Genomic DNA, 16,789 nt, shown 5'->3' with positions numbered 1-16,789 from the left:
ACTGGTAAATAAATATTCATCTGAACATTGTACGGTATTTATGCCAAAGATTTGCTGCCGCTATTTCTGGTTTAATTAACAGCTCTTGTACTTTGCCCGAAAATATCATTATTTCCCACATTAACCGTTTCCCATTCATTTGCGTAAAAGATGGGACCGGATGAAGTTACTTAAACGTTTATTTTGAAATCCTTTACAGGAACTCACGTTGTTTATTATGCATGTTGTCTTGACAGGCAGCGTTGGACCATCCCCCATCTGGCGGCTCGCCGCCCGTCTCAACAGCACACTTACCGGCCATCAAAACAGAGGCATCCAGGAGTCTGGAGACAATGATCACATCCTAAAAACACACAAAGAAGTCGGATTACAATTTCCTGTTGGTAAGTTGTGTTTAATATCGCATTCCTTTCTAAGATATAGGCTTTGTTTCCATGTAAAAATAGCTAATATTGCTCATCTTTTGATTGTTAAACCGTTATTTGGTATCGATACTTCATCACCCAGAATCAGGGTCCTTAGAGTCAATTTAAGGCGTTTGCATTGAAAGTTATTTGATTCAAGAAAAATATTTTTTGGATGATTTGTTTGCAAGAAACAACCTGCAGTTTATGCTGAAGTGATGGAGGTTTAAGTTGAAATAGCAGCAGCCTGCACCCCTGCCTCATAACACTGAGTCAGTCATGCAACGTGCTTATTCTGACATAGGAGAAGAGCTTTTGTGATAGTATGTGTGTGTTCCTTTGGGGAGTGGACCCATGGCCGTGTGTGCAGCTCTGTAGAGGATGTAGAACCACACAGAATGTGGTCTCTGGGGAGAACCTGGTTCCCGAGCTGCACATTTAGCTGATGGATGTGTGTGGAGCAGCTGGTGGTAGCAGGTCAGAGCTGCTGCCAGGATCTGACCTCCATCATCACAAGCTCTGTCCACGGTTCTGAACCCGCGTCATACACACACACTTATGCACATACTACTGCTTTGATCATTTGACGAGCTTACACAAAGATACCTAGTCACAGAAACATCATCAGGTGGCTCCTTAACCCATGCAGTCCCATTGTTTGACTCATCTACAACGAGTTTCTTCTTCTTGTATGCTGGACAATCAACTGAATCTATAGAAATACATCAATGACTCTGATATCTTCAAGCTGAAGGGAAATTTCTTCCTCTTATAGATTGTAATGACCTCATTTCTGATCATCAACCCTCCTAAACAAGGCCTAAACAAACACAAGCTGCTCATTTAGATGCCCTGAATGTTTGCAGAGGGAAGTGGAGTTAAGTCGAGTGTGTTCTCCTTATCATGAACAAATGTGAATTGGTTCAGACGGAGTTTTGAGTGTGCGGCTTGTTTGTTTACTCAGTATTTTATGTTATGAAAACAGCATAGCAACGTGTGTGTGTGTGTGTGTGTGTGTGTGTGTGTGTGTGTGTGTGTGTGTGTGTGTGTGTGTGTGTGTGTGTGTGTGTGTGTGTGTGTGTGTGTGTGTGTGTGTGTGTGTGGGCTAAAATGTTAAGTGCCTTTATTTGAGTGAGTGCCTAACTGGATTAATTCATGTGACAAATTACAGACACTCATTGATTTGCAGCAGCCGGCTCCTCTCCTTTCACTCCATTCACTGGAACGACCACAGACCAGCCTCCTGTGCTAATGTCATTCTGTCAAATAGACTCCTATATAAATGAATATGGGTTGGACCGCGTTATTCCCAGTGGGTACAGACACCATTTGGTTAAAACCTGGCACGTCACATGGGGAATTCAATCTCTGTGTGACATCATATGACCCAGAGAGAGGAGAGGAACTGGGCTTTTAGTCTTTATTGGTCCCTCAACAGCAGATAGGACTCAACATGTCTGACTGCTAGCTGCAGTTGTATGCTTGTCAAATGTCTCAATTTATTGTTTGTTGACCCGTCGGGTGTTTATAGCTTCTTGATATGTCGGGTGTCGTAATCCTCATGCCCCGGTGTGAGGGAAGGAGCCTTGATACACTCCCTCCGTACAGACTCACAGGCCGGACTGTGGTGCTTTGGCCTGAACTGTAAAGTAATTTGAGCCCGAGATAGGATCCTCGCAGGGGATCATGGGAGAGAAGCAGGCTACATGTCCTTAAAGGCCCAGAGTTTGTATCGGACAACAACAGAAGACACAGATAGACGAGCATCATGGTGTTGGGGAGGTGGCTGGAGTCTTACCACAGACTTTACAGAATTAGATGTGAATGTGTGTGTATGTAGCGTGTATCTGCCTTAGTGAGGGTTTGCAGGGAAACGCATGTCAAAGTTTGACTTTAGAAATTGATTGGTTGTTACAAATCTTCCTCCCCTCCTCTTCTCTACAGCCTGCACACACCGCGTCTGTGGATTCTGATTCAGCAGAATCCACAGACAGGTTTGCAGTGCAGACCGGCAGCTCAGTAACGTCCAGCTGGAAACGAAACAGCTCTACCAACAGAGCATCCAGATCGCCGCCATAAGCTGAGTTCACGTGTTAAGACTGGATTTGGAAACACGTGTGCCTCCGTGTTTCCGGAGCCTAATAGATTTCCTGTGTATCTCTGGGGCATCGCTGTGCTAGACGATAGAAAACCCATCTAACAGCTTAAGAGGAACAACGAGAGGCTATTAGAGGTCGTCGGCGTTCCGGCTCCTCTGAGGTGCGGCGCTCCTCCGATTTATCGTGTCAGTGAAGAGGTTTACAGCCGAGGGGAGGGGGATGGAAGGGGGCTTGATGTTGCCATGGTGACTGTGTTTAAGAAGGGGTGTGTGTGTGTGTGTGTGTGTGTGTGTGTGTGTGTGTGTGTGTGTGTGTGTGTGTGTGTGTGTGTGTGTGTGTGTGTGTGTGTGTGTGTGTGTGTGTGTGTGTGTGTGTGTGTGTGTGTGTGTGTGTGTGTGTGTGTCTATGTGTATGGATGTTTCTGTGTGATGGTGGTGTGTGTGTGCATGCGAAGAACCGACTGAACACCTGCTTCTAACCTGGAGATGCTGATGAATCCACACCTCACCATCACAGCACCTTCTACTCAATGGATCTCAGTTCTCCGAGCCAGATGAGTTCCCATTCATGAGAACATCAACAGAGGCGGTTTGTGTGTGTGTGTGTGCGTGTGTGTGTATGTGTGTGCCATAGCCGTTAGCAGCTGCACTGCCTTTGAATGAGTTACTTCCATTTCCCTCCGTTAGCTGTGTGTGTGATCTGACACTCCTGCCCGGCGTCTCTCTCCCCGTCTGTGCAGAGCTCTGAGTGTGACGCTCGGCTGAAGCCCCCCCGTGCACGTGCAGCAGGGGAAGGTGGTTGATTAGAACCAGATTGGAATGGAGAGCACAGAGGTTCTCCATACCGGCTCTGGAGTATTGATTAAATCCTGTCACGCCTGGAGTATGAAACTCTAGCTGCTGAGTATTGAATGATGCTCCACACTCATGAATACAAATCTCACATCCTGTCTTCCATGAATTTTAAATAGTTTCCCATTTTTGTTCCCCATGAAAAGAAACCCCCATGTTTTTTCCACACAGAACTGGAAGTCCACAGCTTTGGTTGATGAGTTCCTGGTGTAGTTGCTGAGGGATTTGAGTGGACTGAAAGTGTCCGGTTCTTCATCTCTGACCTGTTACAGTCACCAAAATACATGCTGGTAGAAAAACAGGGCAGGGAAAGAGAATCAATTATCAGCGTGTGTTTCCTTCCCCGGCCGCCCGGTCAGGCTGCCCCTCCCACTGCCTGCTCTGTGGTAATTTACTTCCCTACAATAATGGGATGTAACGTCAGGGTCAATTGGAGTGAATCCCACAGGGGAAACATGACTGGATCACACACAGATGGCTCAGATGTTGCAGACAGGTGGCTCTATCTGAGATTTGTATCTGAGTGGAGCTTCTCTGTTCAGTATCAAAGCGCTGTAATGAAGGCTCGGGGCCCTTTTGCTCACACTGAGTCACAAAAGTGCTCAGTGCATTCTTCATCAAAATTGGCTTTGTGGAGAATGTGGTTCAAGTCCAACTCCAACCAAAATTGGATACGAAGCGTCTGTGCCCTGTAGTCTTGGAACGTTCTTGGAAATGCACCTTCACACACTTTACCACTTAACATTTATGAGCTCATCTTCTCCCAAACAGTCATAGTTTGGGACAATATTATCTGAAACACTGGACTTGACTTTCAGAAGGACTTCAGCTTTTCTGGGACAGCGACAAAGTTCCACATTTGTAGTGCATACGGTCAAATACTAAGAGTTTACTAAGTATAGTAAGATGTCTGTGTTTGGGTTTCTATGGATATTTTGATTTTGCCTTTTGCTGTGAAAACCGTCCACCCCTGCAATCTGCTTTAACAATGTCAATTCTAGTCGGGACAGATACAGGCTTTTTATGTCTAAAGGGACCGTGTCTAATGCTTTCAAGATTTAGACTTCAGGGGACTTAATCGGCTTCCAATTTTTCATTTACCCTCCTTTAATACATTAGACAGACCGATTTCCTCACCTGAAACACTGTGTTTGGCCTTTAGACTAAGATAAAGACAGATGACGTGACATTTCCTCTCCCTCACACACTCTGTGTCTCCTCAGCCTGAACAGAAGACTCACCTGTAAGGAATGTGTGTGTCCCCAATCTGTCTTGGCAGCTAGCTAATCATTGACAAACTCGTGCGTCTTCTCAGTTAATACATCAAAGTTCAGTCTCGGCAAGGCGTGTGTGAAACGTGTGCAGGATGTGTCATGGTCGCCGGAGCACGGATCCTCTTTGACTCTCCGTAAGCTGTCAGGAAACACTCGGCGTGACGCTGCGGAGGACGAGCTGCTGCAGACGGGACGGATCAGGTTCGGTAACTACGCCGGTGTCTCATGACAACGGTGTCATTTCCGACTTAATACGCTGGAATAATACGATTTTATTGATACATTTGTCAAACCGTACATGTTCAGATAGAGACTTTAGGAAGTCACCTGGGCTTAAATGGAGATGGACGTTGACCTTTGTCTTAGCAAGCTGACGTCATGAACTTCATTGCAATATGTAGACGAACCTTTGACACAAGCGCTGTATACCTGTCAAGCAATAGAAGGAAGGTTAGTGTGATACAGACAGCTGATTTATGGAAAGGGTTGTGTTTTAGTTTTTAATTGTGTTCTTAATCGTCTCATGATTAGTTCTCAAGTGTGTGTGTGTGTGTGTGTGTGTGTGTGTGTGTGTGTGTGTGTGTGTGTGTGTGTGTGTGTGTGTGTGTGTGTGTGTGTGTGCGCGCTCTGCCTCAGTAATAATAATAGATGTTGAGGTTTACTTCATGTTCTTCATTCGCAGTGTTTGTGTTTCTAGCACAGATCTTTATTTAGCAGCAGAAACCTGTGGCGCTGTGTTTTGATTCGCTGACATTTAGTTTGTTTATCGCACAGCTTTCACCCTCATTTAGATGCAAATATCAACCTTGCCTCCAGGTGTAAACACACACTGTACTCGCTCAGGTGCGTCCCGCTCACTTGTATTGATCTTTTGTTCTATAATGCAATAGTCTTGACGCCGAGATGAGATTATATCAAACTTTAAGAGTTCTCTCCCCGGGAGGCGGGTCGCTCGTCTCCTCTGTTTACGCCGCAGTGTGAATAATGGATGAACGAGGCTCTATTTATATGACGTGAATCTGATGAGGGGGGGCAGAGGAAACACAGTTTGTCCTGAGGGAACGAAAAGGCAAACGCCGCTTTGACTCGGACGCTCCTACCTCCAGTGGCAGCTCAGACGTGTGTGTGTGTTCAAATTAGTTGTGTTTCGGACATCAGCCTCGGGTGCTGAGGACACCAGATTGCCATTTCTGACTATTTCGTCGACATTTTAGATACTGTGTGGGTTGGAAAAGATAATCCATAACGGAGACGATAATGAATCCAGGCCCTGCACTGACCTCTGTCTCATAGTCTGTAACTGCCGGGGAGCAGAAGCAGCGAGGCCGCCGGGAGGTGATGTCGCCTTCTGCTTGCTCTTCTTTGAAGTGAAACTGAATTTCTCTCATCTTCGAAAATGTCAGCAGCCTTTCTTTCTCGCTGGCTTTCATCTCAGAACAAAGTCTGATGGATGTACAGAGGCGGGCGGCGCCGGTGTTTCAGTTTGATTCACGGCTCCGCCATGAAAGTTACGTTAAGTTATCACGCTGCTGACAACGACCGACACAAGCAAATATGACGTAGTACATGTTAGCCTCGGGGCATTCAGTGCATTGAAATGAGTCGATATGAATCAGCAAAGTGGAAAAGAACAGATAAGATAAGGAGTGAATGAAACTGAACGGCGTCTGGATGGAAGGAAACTGCGACCCTACAGTGTGTTTGACTGAATACATTCAGACCCGGAGCTCCACGTGACCTCTCTGCCCCACACCTCGTCTGCCTTGTTGAGCGTTCAGTTTACTCCTCGCGCCGCAGAGGCGATCGATCAGCGGCGACACTGAGTCATCGACTCTGAGCCGCCTGCCCTCTGTGGTCCAGTGGGTCCGGTCCTCGCGCTGACAGCCGGGGGGGGGCGGTCGGGCTGTGACATCACACCTGAGCTCCAGTCGAGGCGGTGACAGACGTCTGCCTCAGCTACTTGAGAGCGATGTCTTACAGCTGTGGCCTGAATACTCGTGATTCCGCGAAGGAGAGGAAGAGGTGGACGCTTTCCTCAGAAGTGCAGATGCTAGTGGAACGTGTTGGTGTGAACGATGAGTAGAACAGTCAGAGAGGACTTTGGATGAAGGCTGCTGCTCCTGAGGACTTTATAAATTTACGATGTTTGATGATCTGTAATCTATTACTCAAACCAGTGCAGGGTCGTCAGTTCTTCCTCACCCTTCCTGCTCTTTCACAGCCAGGTGGACCGTGTGCTGCTTTGTGCCTCAGAGCTATAGGAGTGTCAGTCAGCGGCTCTTTTATAATCTATTTAATGGACCAGCATCTTGACACGTCCTCTTGGTCCTCTGACAGCTCTCCTCCTCCTCCTCCTCCTCCTCCTCCTCCTCCTCCTCCTCCTCACTTTCATACGATCCCTCTGTTACCATAGAAAGCCCCAAACTCCCAAAAAGCTGCACTTATTTTCGAGGAGAAAGGAAGTTTGTGTCTCTTTGTGTCCGTCTCACTAGAGTCCCAGTGATTGATAACTTCAGTCGTACCCCCGCCCCGAGTGTCCGGCTGTATACATGTCTTTAACTTCCACTTTGCTACACTCCCTCCACACACACACACTCCCTCCTCTGCTCTGTGTGTTCCCCAGTATCAGGTGAAGGTTCAGTTAGTGTACTGTACACTCCTCACATAATGAGCTGTAATGGATCCACTTAAGTCTCCGCGTCTTAAAGGTACAACATGTTTCTGACACTCAAATGATAAAGTTCAGGTTGGAGGAAAGTAGCATGCTAACATGACTCATTATTGATACATGATTATAGGATTGCTTTATAGGTCAGTTTCTATTGTGTCTAGTGTGTGTGTGTGTGTGTGTGTGTGTGTGTGTGTACTCTGAAGGGAACAAAAGCTGCCCTTGATGGAGACAGGACACTAGAACCTCTGGCCTCCCTGAGCCTACCTACTCCTACTCCACCCTCTCTCTCTCCTCTCTCTCTCTCCTCTCTCTGCCTCTGGCCCGCTGCTCCGTCTGAGCTGTTCAAGCAACACACCACACACACACACACACACACACACACACACCTCCCACTCAGTGCTCCAGGCAGAGAGATCACAGATTATAGTGACCAGCTCGTATTCTCTACTGATGCAACGGGAGGCAGTGCTGAAAACAAATAACAGAGAGAGGAGGAGAGGAAGAGAGGAGGAGAGGAGGAGAGGAGGAGAGGAGGAGAGGGGCTAGAGGAGCCCACGTGTCTCCTATTCTCTCCGAGCCGTAGCCGTAGCCGCTGTGTCACATTAATGGAGGACTGGGGGTAAGCTTTTGTTGTTCTGGCGGGGGCTGTGCTCTCTCTCTCTCTCTTTCTCTCTCTCTCTCTCACTCTCTCTCTCTCTCTCTCACTCCCTCTCTCTCTCTCTCACTCTCTGGGTGTATTAAAGGCTTTTGTGTGGCTAAGCAGAGGGGGGTTTATGCTGTGTGTTGATGTGACTGGAGGTAGTGTGAGCTGAGCTTTGGTGCCTGTGCACTCAGAGAGATGGGGATTCCCGGCGTGCCGGAGTCGGGGGGCGCTTGTTTGTGACGACGTGGATCATAGTGTCGATGCTGCAGGTCGCACTGATGGAAGAAGAAAAAAGAAGCAGTTTTTTGCTTTTGTAACGCTTAAGAATGAATCAAAGTGAGGCGGTGGATCAGGGTCAGAGCACCATGCCACTCTGTTTTTGTTTGTGTGTGTGCGTGTGTGTGTGTGTGTGTGTGTGTGGGTGGGTGGGCTGGTATTCCTGTGCTGGTTTATCTCACCACAATATATAAATCACTAGAGATTTTAATCTTCACCCCTCCAATCGTCAGTTCTGCCTCGGGTTTTTGCCTGATTGGATTTGTTCGGTCACAAACTGCTCTCCAGCCTTTTAGTGAGACGAGCGAGCAAGCGAGCGCTCCCCTGAACAAAAGCCCCTCTCTGCATGCAGCTGATGGATTAACCAAGCATGATAAACACACACTTCCCCACCCGAGCTCCACGCTGGATCCTGCCGGGGCGTTTTTACCGCCTAAATCTGTTTGGTTAGACAGCGGTGGAAAGTCTTTGGATCCCTTGACTCTCTCTCTCTCTCTCTCTCTCTGTGTTTCTCTCTCTCTCCTGCCTGACTCTCCTCCACCGTCTCATCTCTCCCCTCCATTGTCAGAAGCGTTGCTCCGTCCATGGGTCGGTGTTGTTGACCCACATCCCCCTGCAGCTCTCTCTCGCCCTCCCCCTGACCTCCTACAAAGCCTTTGATTCCTGTCTTTGGATTGTTGCCTATGCTGTGTATGAAGCTCCTCTTTTGTTTTTGTTATTAAAAATGTGACACAATGAGTTCAGTCAGGGCCGACTCACACAAAGACTTCCTGCTGAGATGGAGCTTCTGTGCTCAGAGCTGCTTCTTAAACTATCTCGACAGATTAAAAAAGAGATTTTCACGTTTAATTTGTGCAGGAATCTGCAGTATTTGCAGTGAAATACTGTTTTGTAGCGGCTGCAGCGAGTTTTTGTGTCATAACACTCAAAGTTTGTTTGGATGTCACTCGGAGGAAAGCACCGCTACCTCACTGAATGAAAACAGATCCATGTAGAGAGAGAGAGAGAGAGAGAGAGAGAGAGAGAGAGAGAGAGAGAGAGAGAGAGAGAGAGAGAGAGAGAGAGAGAGAGAGAGAGAGAGAGAGAGAGAGAGAGAGAGAGAGAGAGAGAGAGAGAGAGAGAGAGAGAGAGAGAGAGAGAGAGAGAGAGAGAGAGAGAGAGAGAGAGAGAGAGAGAGAGAGAGAGAGAGAGAGAGAGAGACCAAGTTTTCTTCTTTTTTATTACTCAATTACAAGAACAAACAGAGAAGTGATCGGGCTTCGAAGCTGTATAATGCTTATCAGCAGCAAAGGGTTAATGACTCCACTCAGAGCATTCATCATGTCAGGTGTGTGTGTGTGTGTGGGGGGACCTGTTACAAGCAGCTGAACTCCACCACCGCCCTCCTATTATCAGGACAGGTCATGATAGTGTGTGAATGAGGTTCTAAACATGGTGTGTGTGTGTGTGTGTGTGTGTCCTTATCTAGAGCTCTCAACCTGTGTGTGCACGTGAACGGATGGAATCTTTGCACTCAACACAAATCACACCAAAGCCTACAGACCCCATGGTTCACACACAGACTTGAACAGTTAGTCAGAGGAGTCTACAATTCAAACGTTAATTTCTGCTTTTTAAAGGAATTTCTTGTACTTTTACTCCATGGCACGTGTCGGTTTCAATACTTCTTCCAATTCCGCTCCCACCTCTGCCTCACTGTCTCTCCTGTGTGTCCTCTCCTCACTCTGGGAGACATTTTGTGCCATGAGTGTCATCATTAGCAATCACGTCACCGCTTTTAATTCCTGCCTCAGCGTGAGGTCGCTCCAACGAGGCCCGGGCGCCACGATGCCACCGACTATACGGGGCGCAAGGTCACAAAACAATTCAAATACACAAGTCTGACGGAGGCCCGGGTGAGTCCACGCCACTGGAAATGAATAGGCGGCCATTAAATCTATTGACAAAGTGGCCTCATGGGAGCACGGAGCGATAGCTGGAAGCGCTCAGGTAGTAAAGGCCACCGCTGCTTTATGAGGAAGCGCTTATGTGAAGTCAGGATTCACGTTTATGGAATGTGTGTTACGTGGAGTGAAGCGCTCTTATTCTCTGATTGTTATCGCCGATCACGCCGACTTAAGCTTAGACTTTGTACAACAGTGGATTGGCTCAGGGGCTAGCTTGCGTCGTTGTGCGCTGTGTGGCTCAAACCGTGGTTCTCAAACTGCTGTGCGTGTGCGACCGTAAGCGTTTGAAGTGTTGTGATAGACGACCCGCATTGATTATTATTCTGTTTTGTGAATCTTTGTATTGCCATTTATTTTATGTGGTTTTACCCGGTATCTTTTTATCATTACATTACATATTATACATCCACGAGCATTTGTAGGTGTTTGCATGAGCTAAGCGTCTAGATTAGAGCTCAATAACACACACTTCATCTGTGAGCCACGAGCTGAAACTGATTTTATGGCTGTAGAAACACATTGGATGGAGCAACATCAGATTAATTTCTTCAGATAGTGTTGTGTTGATCTGATTGTGTCTCTCTTCTCTCCCTACAGTGCATGAGGGACGTTACTCTGCTGCAGACTGCCACAGCCTGAAGCCACATCTGCCAAATCTGGGACCATGTCTGGAGCCTACGACGAATCCGCCAGCCAGGAGGAGACCACAGACAGCTTCTGGGAGGTGAGACAGGAGGACCATAGGCTCTAAAAGATCGGAAACTGCAAAGTGACCGGCGATGAACTCTAACTGAACCTGCTGCCTCTGGCCCTTTGGCTGTGGAATTGTTCTCCTTCTCGCCTTCTTCCATTCTAGCAACGCTCGAGTCTGAAATCTCTAAAATGAAACAAAGCACAGAGGCATTTAGTAAACTCTGTTCCTGTGAGCATCTGTGTGCTCTGCTGGGTTTCCCCTGTGAGGTCACCTCACCAACGACCTTTCCCAAGAACAAACACGGCCAGTAATTTGATCAACATGTTCCCAGGAGTGTATTTATAATGGATGAGGCAGTTGACAGCGATCACCTCACTGTATCACTATCTTATGACCAAGTAAAAGTTTAAAGCCACCAGTGACACATCGCTTTGTCTCCAGGTCTACCTGATGGATGCAGGCGGGGTATATTGATAGGGTTTCATAGGTCTGGAGGTAATCATCTGGTTTTCCTATCCTCATCATGTCTTTTCAAGCCGTGCAGAGCGTTTAGGACTCAGCTGGAGCAGCAAAGGTACCTGCTCTCACCTCCAGCTCTAAGCTCTAAGCTCTAAGCTCTCAGCTCCCAGTCGCTCCATCACAGCCGCTGTCTGCATTTACAGTCCGGTAGCTGCTGCTGCTGCTGCTGCGTCAGTGCTGCCTGCCTGCTGATAGCTCACTCTGCTGACTGCTGTGGAATACAGGCTGGTTTCCATTTAGTCGACATTGGAGATTGGTCGAGGATCATTTTCAGGGCGAAGTATCGGCAAACGCGTCACACACTCAGCAGTGGTGGGGCGCAAAGTTGCATAATGCAGGCTCTTTTTCTGCTGCGAAATGTCTCTCTCTTTCTCTCTCTCTCCCTCTCTCTCTCCCTCTCTCTCCCTCTTTTCTTAATCCGTTGCATTATGCAGCTCTTTGGGAGGTTGCTTGTGTCCACAGAGAGATGTCAGTCACATGACATTAACCTGCCCCCCCTGCTTTCCTTGCATAACTCCACATGCACAAGTCTCTCCCTCGCTGTCCCCTCCTGCTTCATCAACGCATCAACACCGTGTTGAAGGAAGGAAGGGAGGATTAATGTTACAAAATACTGTATGCAAAAAATCACAGTGTCAACATCAATGAAGTAATGAGGGAGATCACAGTAACGTCACTAAGCCAGGCCTCTGTTCACACTGATTGGATACTTCAACTTCTGCCCCTTTGGTGTGTTTGATATTGATATAAGTGGCATTCTGCATTATTCTTTTTCTACTTTTGGCTTGTAATTGTAGAGCTGTAAAGTGTGTGAGACCTCTGAGCGTGAGTGGTAATGTATCTGACTGCTGTCCTCGTGTTCTTACGGAAGGTGGGCAACTACAAGCGTTCTGTGAAGCGGATCGATGACGGTCACCGGCTCTGCAATGACCTGATGAACTGTATCCAGGAGCGTGCCAAAATCGAGAAAGCCTACGCACAGCAACTGACCGACTGGTCCAAGAGATGGAGACAGCTGGTAGACAAAGGTAAGACGACGGCCCGCGTTTAAGTCTCCGTGATTTCCTGTGATGTTTTGATGCGTCACTGTTCCATGCCTCCACCAGGGCCCCAGTACGGCACGGTGGAGCGGGCGTGGATGGCGATGATGACGGAGGCAGAGAAAGTGAGCGAGCTTCACCAGGAAGTGAAGAACAACCTGGTCATTGAGGACTTTGAGAAGGTGAAGAACTGGCAGAAAGACTCCTACCACAAACAGATGATGGGCGGATTCAAGGAAACCAAAGAGGCAGAAGAAGGCTTCAAGAAGGCCCAGAAACCATGGGCCAAGAAGCTCAAAGAGGTGAGGAGGCCAGCAGGCACAGCGTCGCCTCACTCCTCACACACAGCCAACAGATTCACTCCTATGTAAGGAAGTATTAACATGAATTTGCCTCTTTAGCTCGAGGCTGCCAAGAAGACCTACCACATGGCCTGCAAGGAGGAGAAGCTGGCGTCCACCAGAGAGGCCAACAACAAGGGCGAGGCCGTGGCAGGCGACCAGCAGAAGAAACTCCACGAGAAAGTCGACAAGTGCAAGCAGGATTCACAGAAGGTGAGAACTTCAGAGGAGGGAACGCCCGTGGGAACGTGCGAGTGTAAGGCTGGATTTTCTGGATTGATTGTTGTAAATGCAGCGCAGTGTAAGACTCAATGCCTCACCTGCCTACACCTACATTATGCTGCTGTGCTGAAGTGGACTCTGGTCCCTAAGCCTCCTCCTCTGATGAATTGACTGGCTTGGCCTTCACACTCCCATTTATTGTCACTTGTCCAAGGTTAATAGGACTCACATTCATTTGTTAACGGCGCTGAGAAACCTTCACACAGTGGAGAAGTCTCATTGTTCCGTGTCGCGACGTCAGGTTGTACCCAGCTCACTTTGCTTTTGTCTGCAGGCCAAGGAAAAGTATGAGAAGTCTCTGGATGAGCTGAGTAAGTGCACTCCGCAGTATATGGAAAACATGGAGCAAGTGTTTGATCAGTGCCAGCAGTTTGAAGAAAAGAGGCTGAGCTTTCTCAGGGAAGTGCTGCTGGATGTGAAACGCCACCTGAACCTCACAGAGAACCAAAGGTTTGAGACATGAAAAGAGTCTTTAGGTTCATAAAGGCCGTCGGCGGATCACGACCCAAGCTATAAATACTTTGCTGTTCCTTTTCTGCAGTTATGCTATGGTGTACAGAGACCTCGAACGCACCATCACATCAGCCAGTGCACAGGACGATCTGAAGTGGTTCAGCAACACCAGCGGCCCTGGGATGCATATGAACTGGCCTCAGTTTGAGGTACAGGAACATCTTCTCTGCTCTCACAGGCTGTTTCTGTTTACACCAAATATATCTGTCACATTTCTAACAAAGCTTAGAAGACATTGAACATGTTGAGTCACATCTGGCATCGGCCTGCAGATTGTGCTGTTGTACAGTATCCAGCATGTAAACACCTCCCATCTGCTCTGCAGGAATACAATCCAGATCTTTCTCACAACATCTCCAAGAAGGAAAAGTCAAAGAAAGGCACTGATGGAGTCATGCTGACTCATGTCACATCAACAGGAGATCAGGCTCAGTCTGGAGACCGGGGAAGGTACTGCCAACACCCACTCATTTACATTAAGGATGGTTTATCCAGATATATGTGCAGTTTGAGGTTGAGATGAATCATAAATGTGCTGCTGAAATGTCTCCCGCTCAGCGTGAGCAGCTACGAGAAGAACCAGGCGTACACAGCGTCCACCGAGTGGTCAGACGAGGACGTGACGGCTCCCGACTCGGGCAACGACACCAACGGAGGGGCCAACCCCTTCGAAGAAGAAAAGGACAAAGGCGTCAGAGTGCGAGCGCTGTACGACTACGTAGGCCAGGAGCCCGATGAGCTCAGCTTCAAATCCGGTGAGTGTGACGCCTACACGACGGTTACAGGATCCAACAGTGCAAACGTCGCCATTGAGTCATCGTTACTGTGTGTTATGTTGATGTTAACAATGATCTCCCTCTACTGAACACTCCTCCCTCCTCCCGCTGATACAGGGGACGAGCTAATCAAGCTGGAGGATGAAGACGAGCAGGGCTGGTGTAAAGGCCGCCTGGATAGCGGCCAGCTGGGTCTTTACCCGGCCAATTACGTGGAGGCCGTCTAAAAGGACACCGCCTCACCGGAGGGCAAACCCAGACTGAGCCGTCCAGTCACATTGCACATTGCCAGAGACGTCACAGCAAAGCTTCCTCTTCCTGTCGGGCACAGTAAGCCGTCTTCATCTCAACATCTGGTTAGGACTCATCAGGAACTCTTTTTTTTTTGGGGGGGGGGGGGGCGGGGTTTAAGATCGGATCATCTGCAACTGAGGGAAAAGGCGTTATTAACTTTTGTGTGCAGCTTTGTTCTGTTTCAGTTCTGACGGTGTGTGTGTGTGTGTGTGTGTGTGTGTGTGTGTGTGTGTGTGTGTGTGTGTGTGTGTGTGTGTGTGTGTGTGTGTGTGTGTGTGTGTGTGTGTGTGTGTGTGTGTGTGTGTGTGTGTGTGTGTGTGTGTGTGAATGCGTGGTGCCTGGATAGTAAGAATGAGCTATGCATCGTGCATTCCATGTATATATTTCTTTTCTTTTTTACAGTCTGGATGCTTGTACAGTCTCTTTTTGCATCACATCCGGTGATTTCCTTCATTGTGAATATTTACACGTTTTGCATTCATGCGTTTTTAGTGTTTTCCTTCTATTCTCCTTACGGCACAGTTTGTGTTGTCAGGAATTTGGCATTTTGAAACGGGATGAACAGTCGCTCAGCAGAGATCAAAGTGGAAGGACTGTTTTTACGTGAACCTCTCTGTCTGTCTGTCTGTCACTCATGTCCCACAGCGTTCTCCTCCTCTTCTCCTTTCTCACCTTTCCTTTAACCCTTTCCAAATCGTTGCGATGTCACGGAATCGACGAAAAACTCACCCGGAAATGTAAATTCACAGCTATTTTGTACAAAGATTCACTTCATTTTAAAAAAGCGAGGGTCTAATGTATGTCACCGCTGCATTTCAACCGGTTGATTGAACTATTCTTTCTTCCCATAAGTGAATGTCAGTCATTTGCCGTTGCTGCATGCTGAAGCTCCCACACTACTCTTCTTCCTCACTGATATACAAGCGATCCAGTGCATGGCCTGAGATACTGACAACTTATGACCTGAATAAACACTTGATCTTGATGATGTCATTGATTTGCATTTCCTAATCAGTCCTCACTCATGATTTCCTCAAATTTAAAGTTGCTAAATTGCAGGATGTATGATCAATCAGAGGCTATACTCGGTTTTAAAAATTAGACATTTATTTGTAGCGAGTGCATTGAAATCAGACTTTCAGGACGGTGCATGTGACGGCGCGATGTCATGTGAGATTGGTTTGTTACTCCTGGTAACCACAGGCGTTGGCGAATGCTATCCTCTTACTGTGTGCAATGAGGAGGTGTACGCTTACTGATGCAGAGAGAGAAAGCTGCAACGAGCGGCGTGCAGAAAAGCAGAAAGAGGATCCTCCTCTGAAATATTGATGAGACAATGGGCTTTCTGCTGCAACAAGTTCATTTTGAGGCGTCGGGAAGCGGATGAGGGGGGAGCTGTCGTCTGTCATTGTGTCTATGCTTCTGTCTGCTCTCTCAGTGTTGATCTGTACGCGTCGAAATCAGTCGATGAGTAATTGTTGCCTTATCTCTCGCTTACCATCCCTGCTCATCCAGACATACTCATCTGTCTCATGCAACACAGTGAATAAGAGATCGCTGCCACAGAATCTGACCGCGCCTTCTCCAGCTCCATTTACAGCTCGACAGTGACTCTCCTACCTTTACCTGCATCTTGAAAGAGAATGGGGGGGGGCTCTTTACAAGTTTACTCAATCCATTTGTAGCTCTGATTGTGTCATTTATGCAGTAATGTGTAAGACTTTGACAAAGGCGTCCACTGTGAAACTTCTGTGAAACACTGGAGGACAGTAAATTGTTGAAATGCTTCTTTTTCACGTCTGCTATTTTCTTTAGAGGACTAGAAGTCTTTCTGTCTTTTGTAACATAGTGCTGTAATTACCTCTTCACCTGCATAAGTACAAAATAAAATGTCATCAATAATGTGTAATGCATTCGTGAGTGTCTGTGTGTCTTAAGATTCATGGGGAAGATGGTGTGTCAGTGTGTGTGTGTGTGTGTCAGTCACACAAACTCCTCCCTCCCTCAAACATTTAAATACGTCACAAGAGTCACAAATTAGACAATCACCCTTGAATAAACTGGATCAGAAAATGTAGGTTGGTATTCAAACCCTTCAGAAGAAAGTTTTGGCTTTGTGTGATTTTGAGATGCAGCCAAATGTTTGGGCAACCTGGATAAATACAA

The 16,789-nt window shown here is 47.4% G+C and overlaps 1 protein-coding gene across 1 annotated transcript; it reads left to right on the top strand.

Moving 5' to 3' along the window:
* The first annotated feature begins 242 nt into the window (after window positions 1-242).
* pacsin1b (protein kinase C and casein kinase substrate in neurons 1b) lies at window positions 243-16,508 on the top strand. The gene is made up of 10 exons (XM_076147287.1): window positions 243-383; window positions 10,762-10,888; window positions 12,249-12,405; window positions 12,484-12,719; window positions 12,819-12,971; window positions 13,315-13,490; window positions 13,582-13,702; window positions 13,879-14,003; window positions 14,112-14,308; window positions 14,447-16,508. Exons 2-10 carry the CDS (start codon window positions 10,829-10,831, stop codon window positions 14,554-14,556), a joined length of 1,335 nt encoding a protein of 444 aa, XP_076003402.1. The 5' UTR covers window positions 243-383; window positions 10,762-10,828; the 3' UTR covers window positions 14,557-16,508.
* Window positions 16,509-16,789: the final 281 nt, after the last annotated feature.

This window comes from Genypterus blacodes, unplaced genomic scaffold (assembly GCF_046128005.1).
Source record: "Genypterus blacodes isolate CSIRO-AG114 ecotype Tasmania unplaced genomic scaffold, CSIRO-AGI_Gbla_v1 ptg000037l_1, whole genome shotgun sequence".
Taxonomy (NCBI): domain Eukaryota; kingdom Metazoa; phylum Chordata; class Actinopteri; order Ophidiiformes; family Ophidiidae; genus Genypterus; species Genypterus blacodes.
Note: the sequence above shows the minus strand (reverse complement) of the source record. Positions and strands in the feature narration are given on the sequence as shown.

Bases quoted from the DNA above. Each gene is read 5' to 3' on its own strand.
- pacsin1b (XM_076147287.1), top strand. From the start codon at position 10,829: ATGTCTGGAGCCTACGACGAATCCGCCAGCCAGGAGGAGACCACAGAC. The intron at 12,720-12,818 runs GTGAGGAGGCCA...TTGCCTCTTTAG, and splicing joins GGGCCAAGAAGCTCAAAGAG to CTCGAGGCTGCCAAGAAGAC. The intron at 13,491-13,581 runs GTTTGAGACATG...CCTTTTCTGCAG, and splicing joins AACCTCACAGAGAACCAAAG to TTATGCTATGGTGTACAGAG.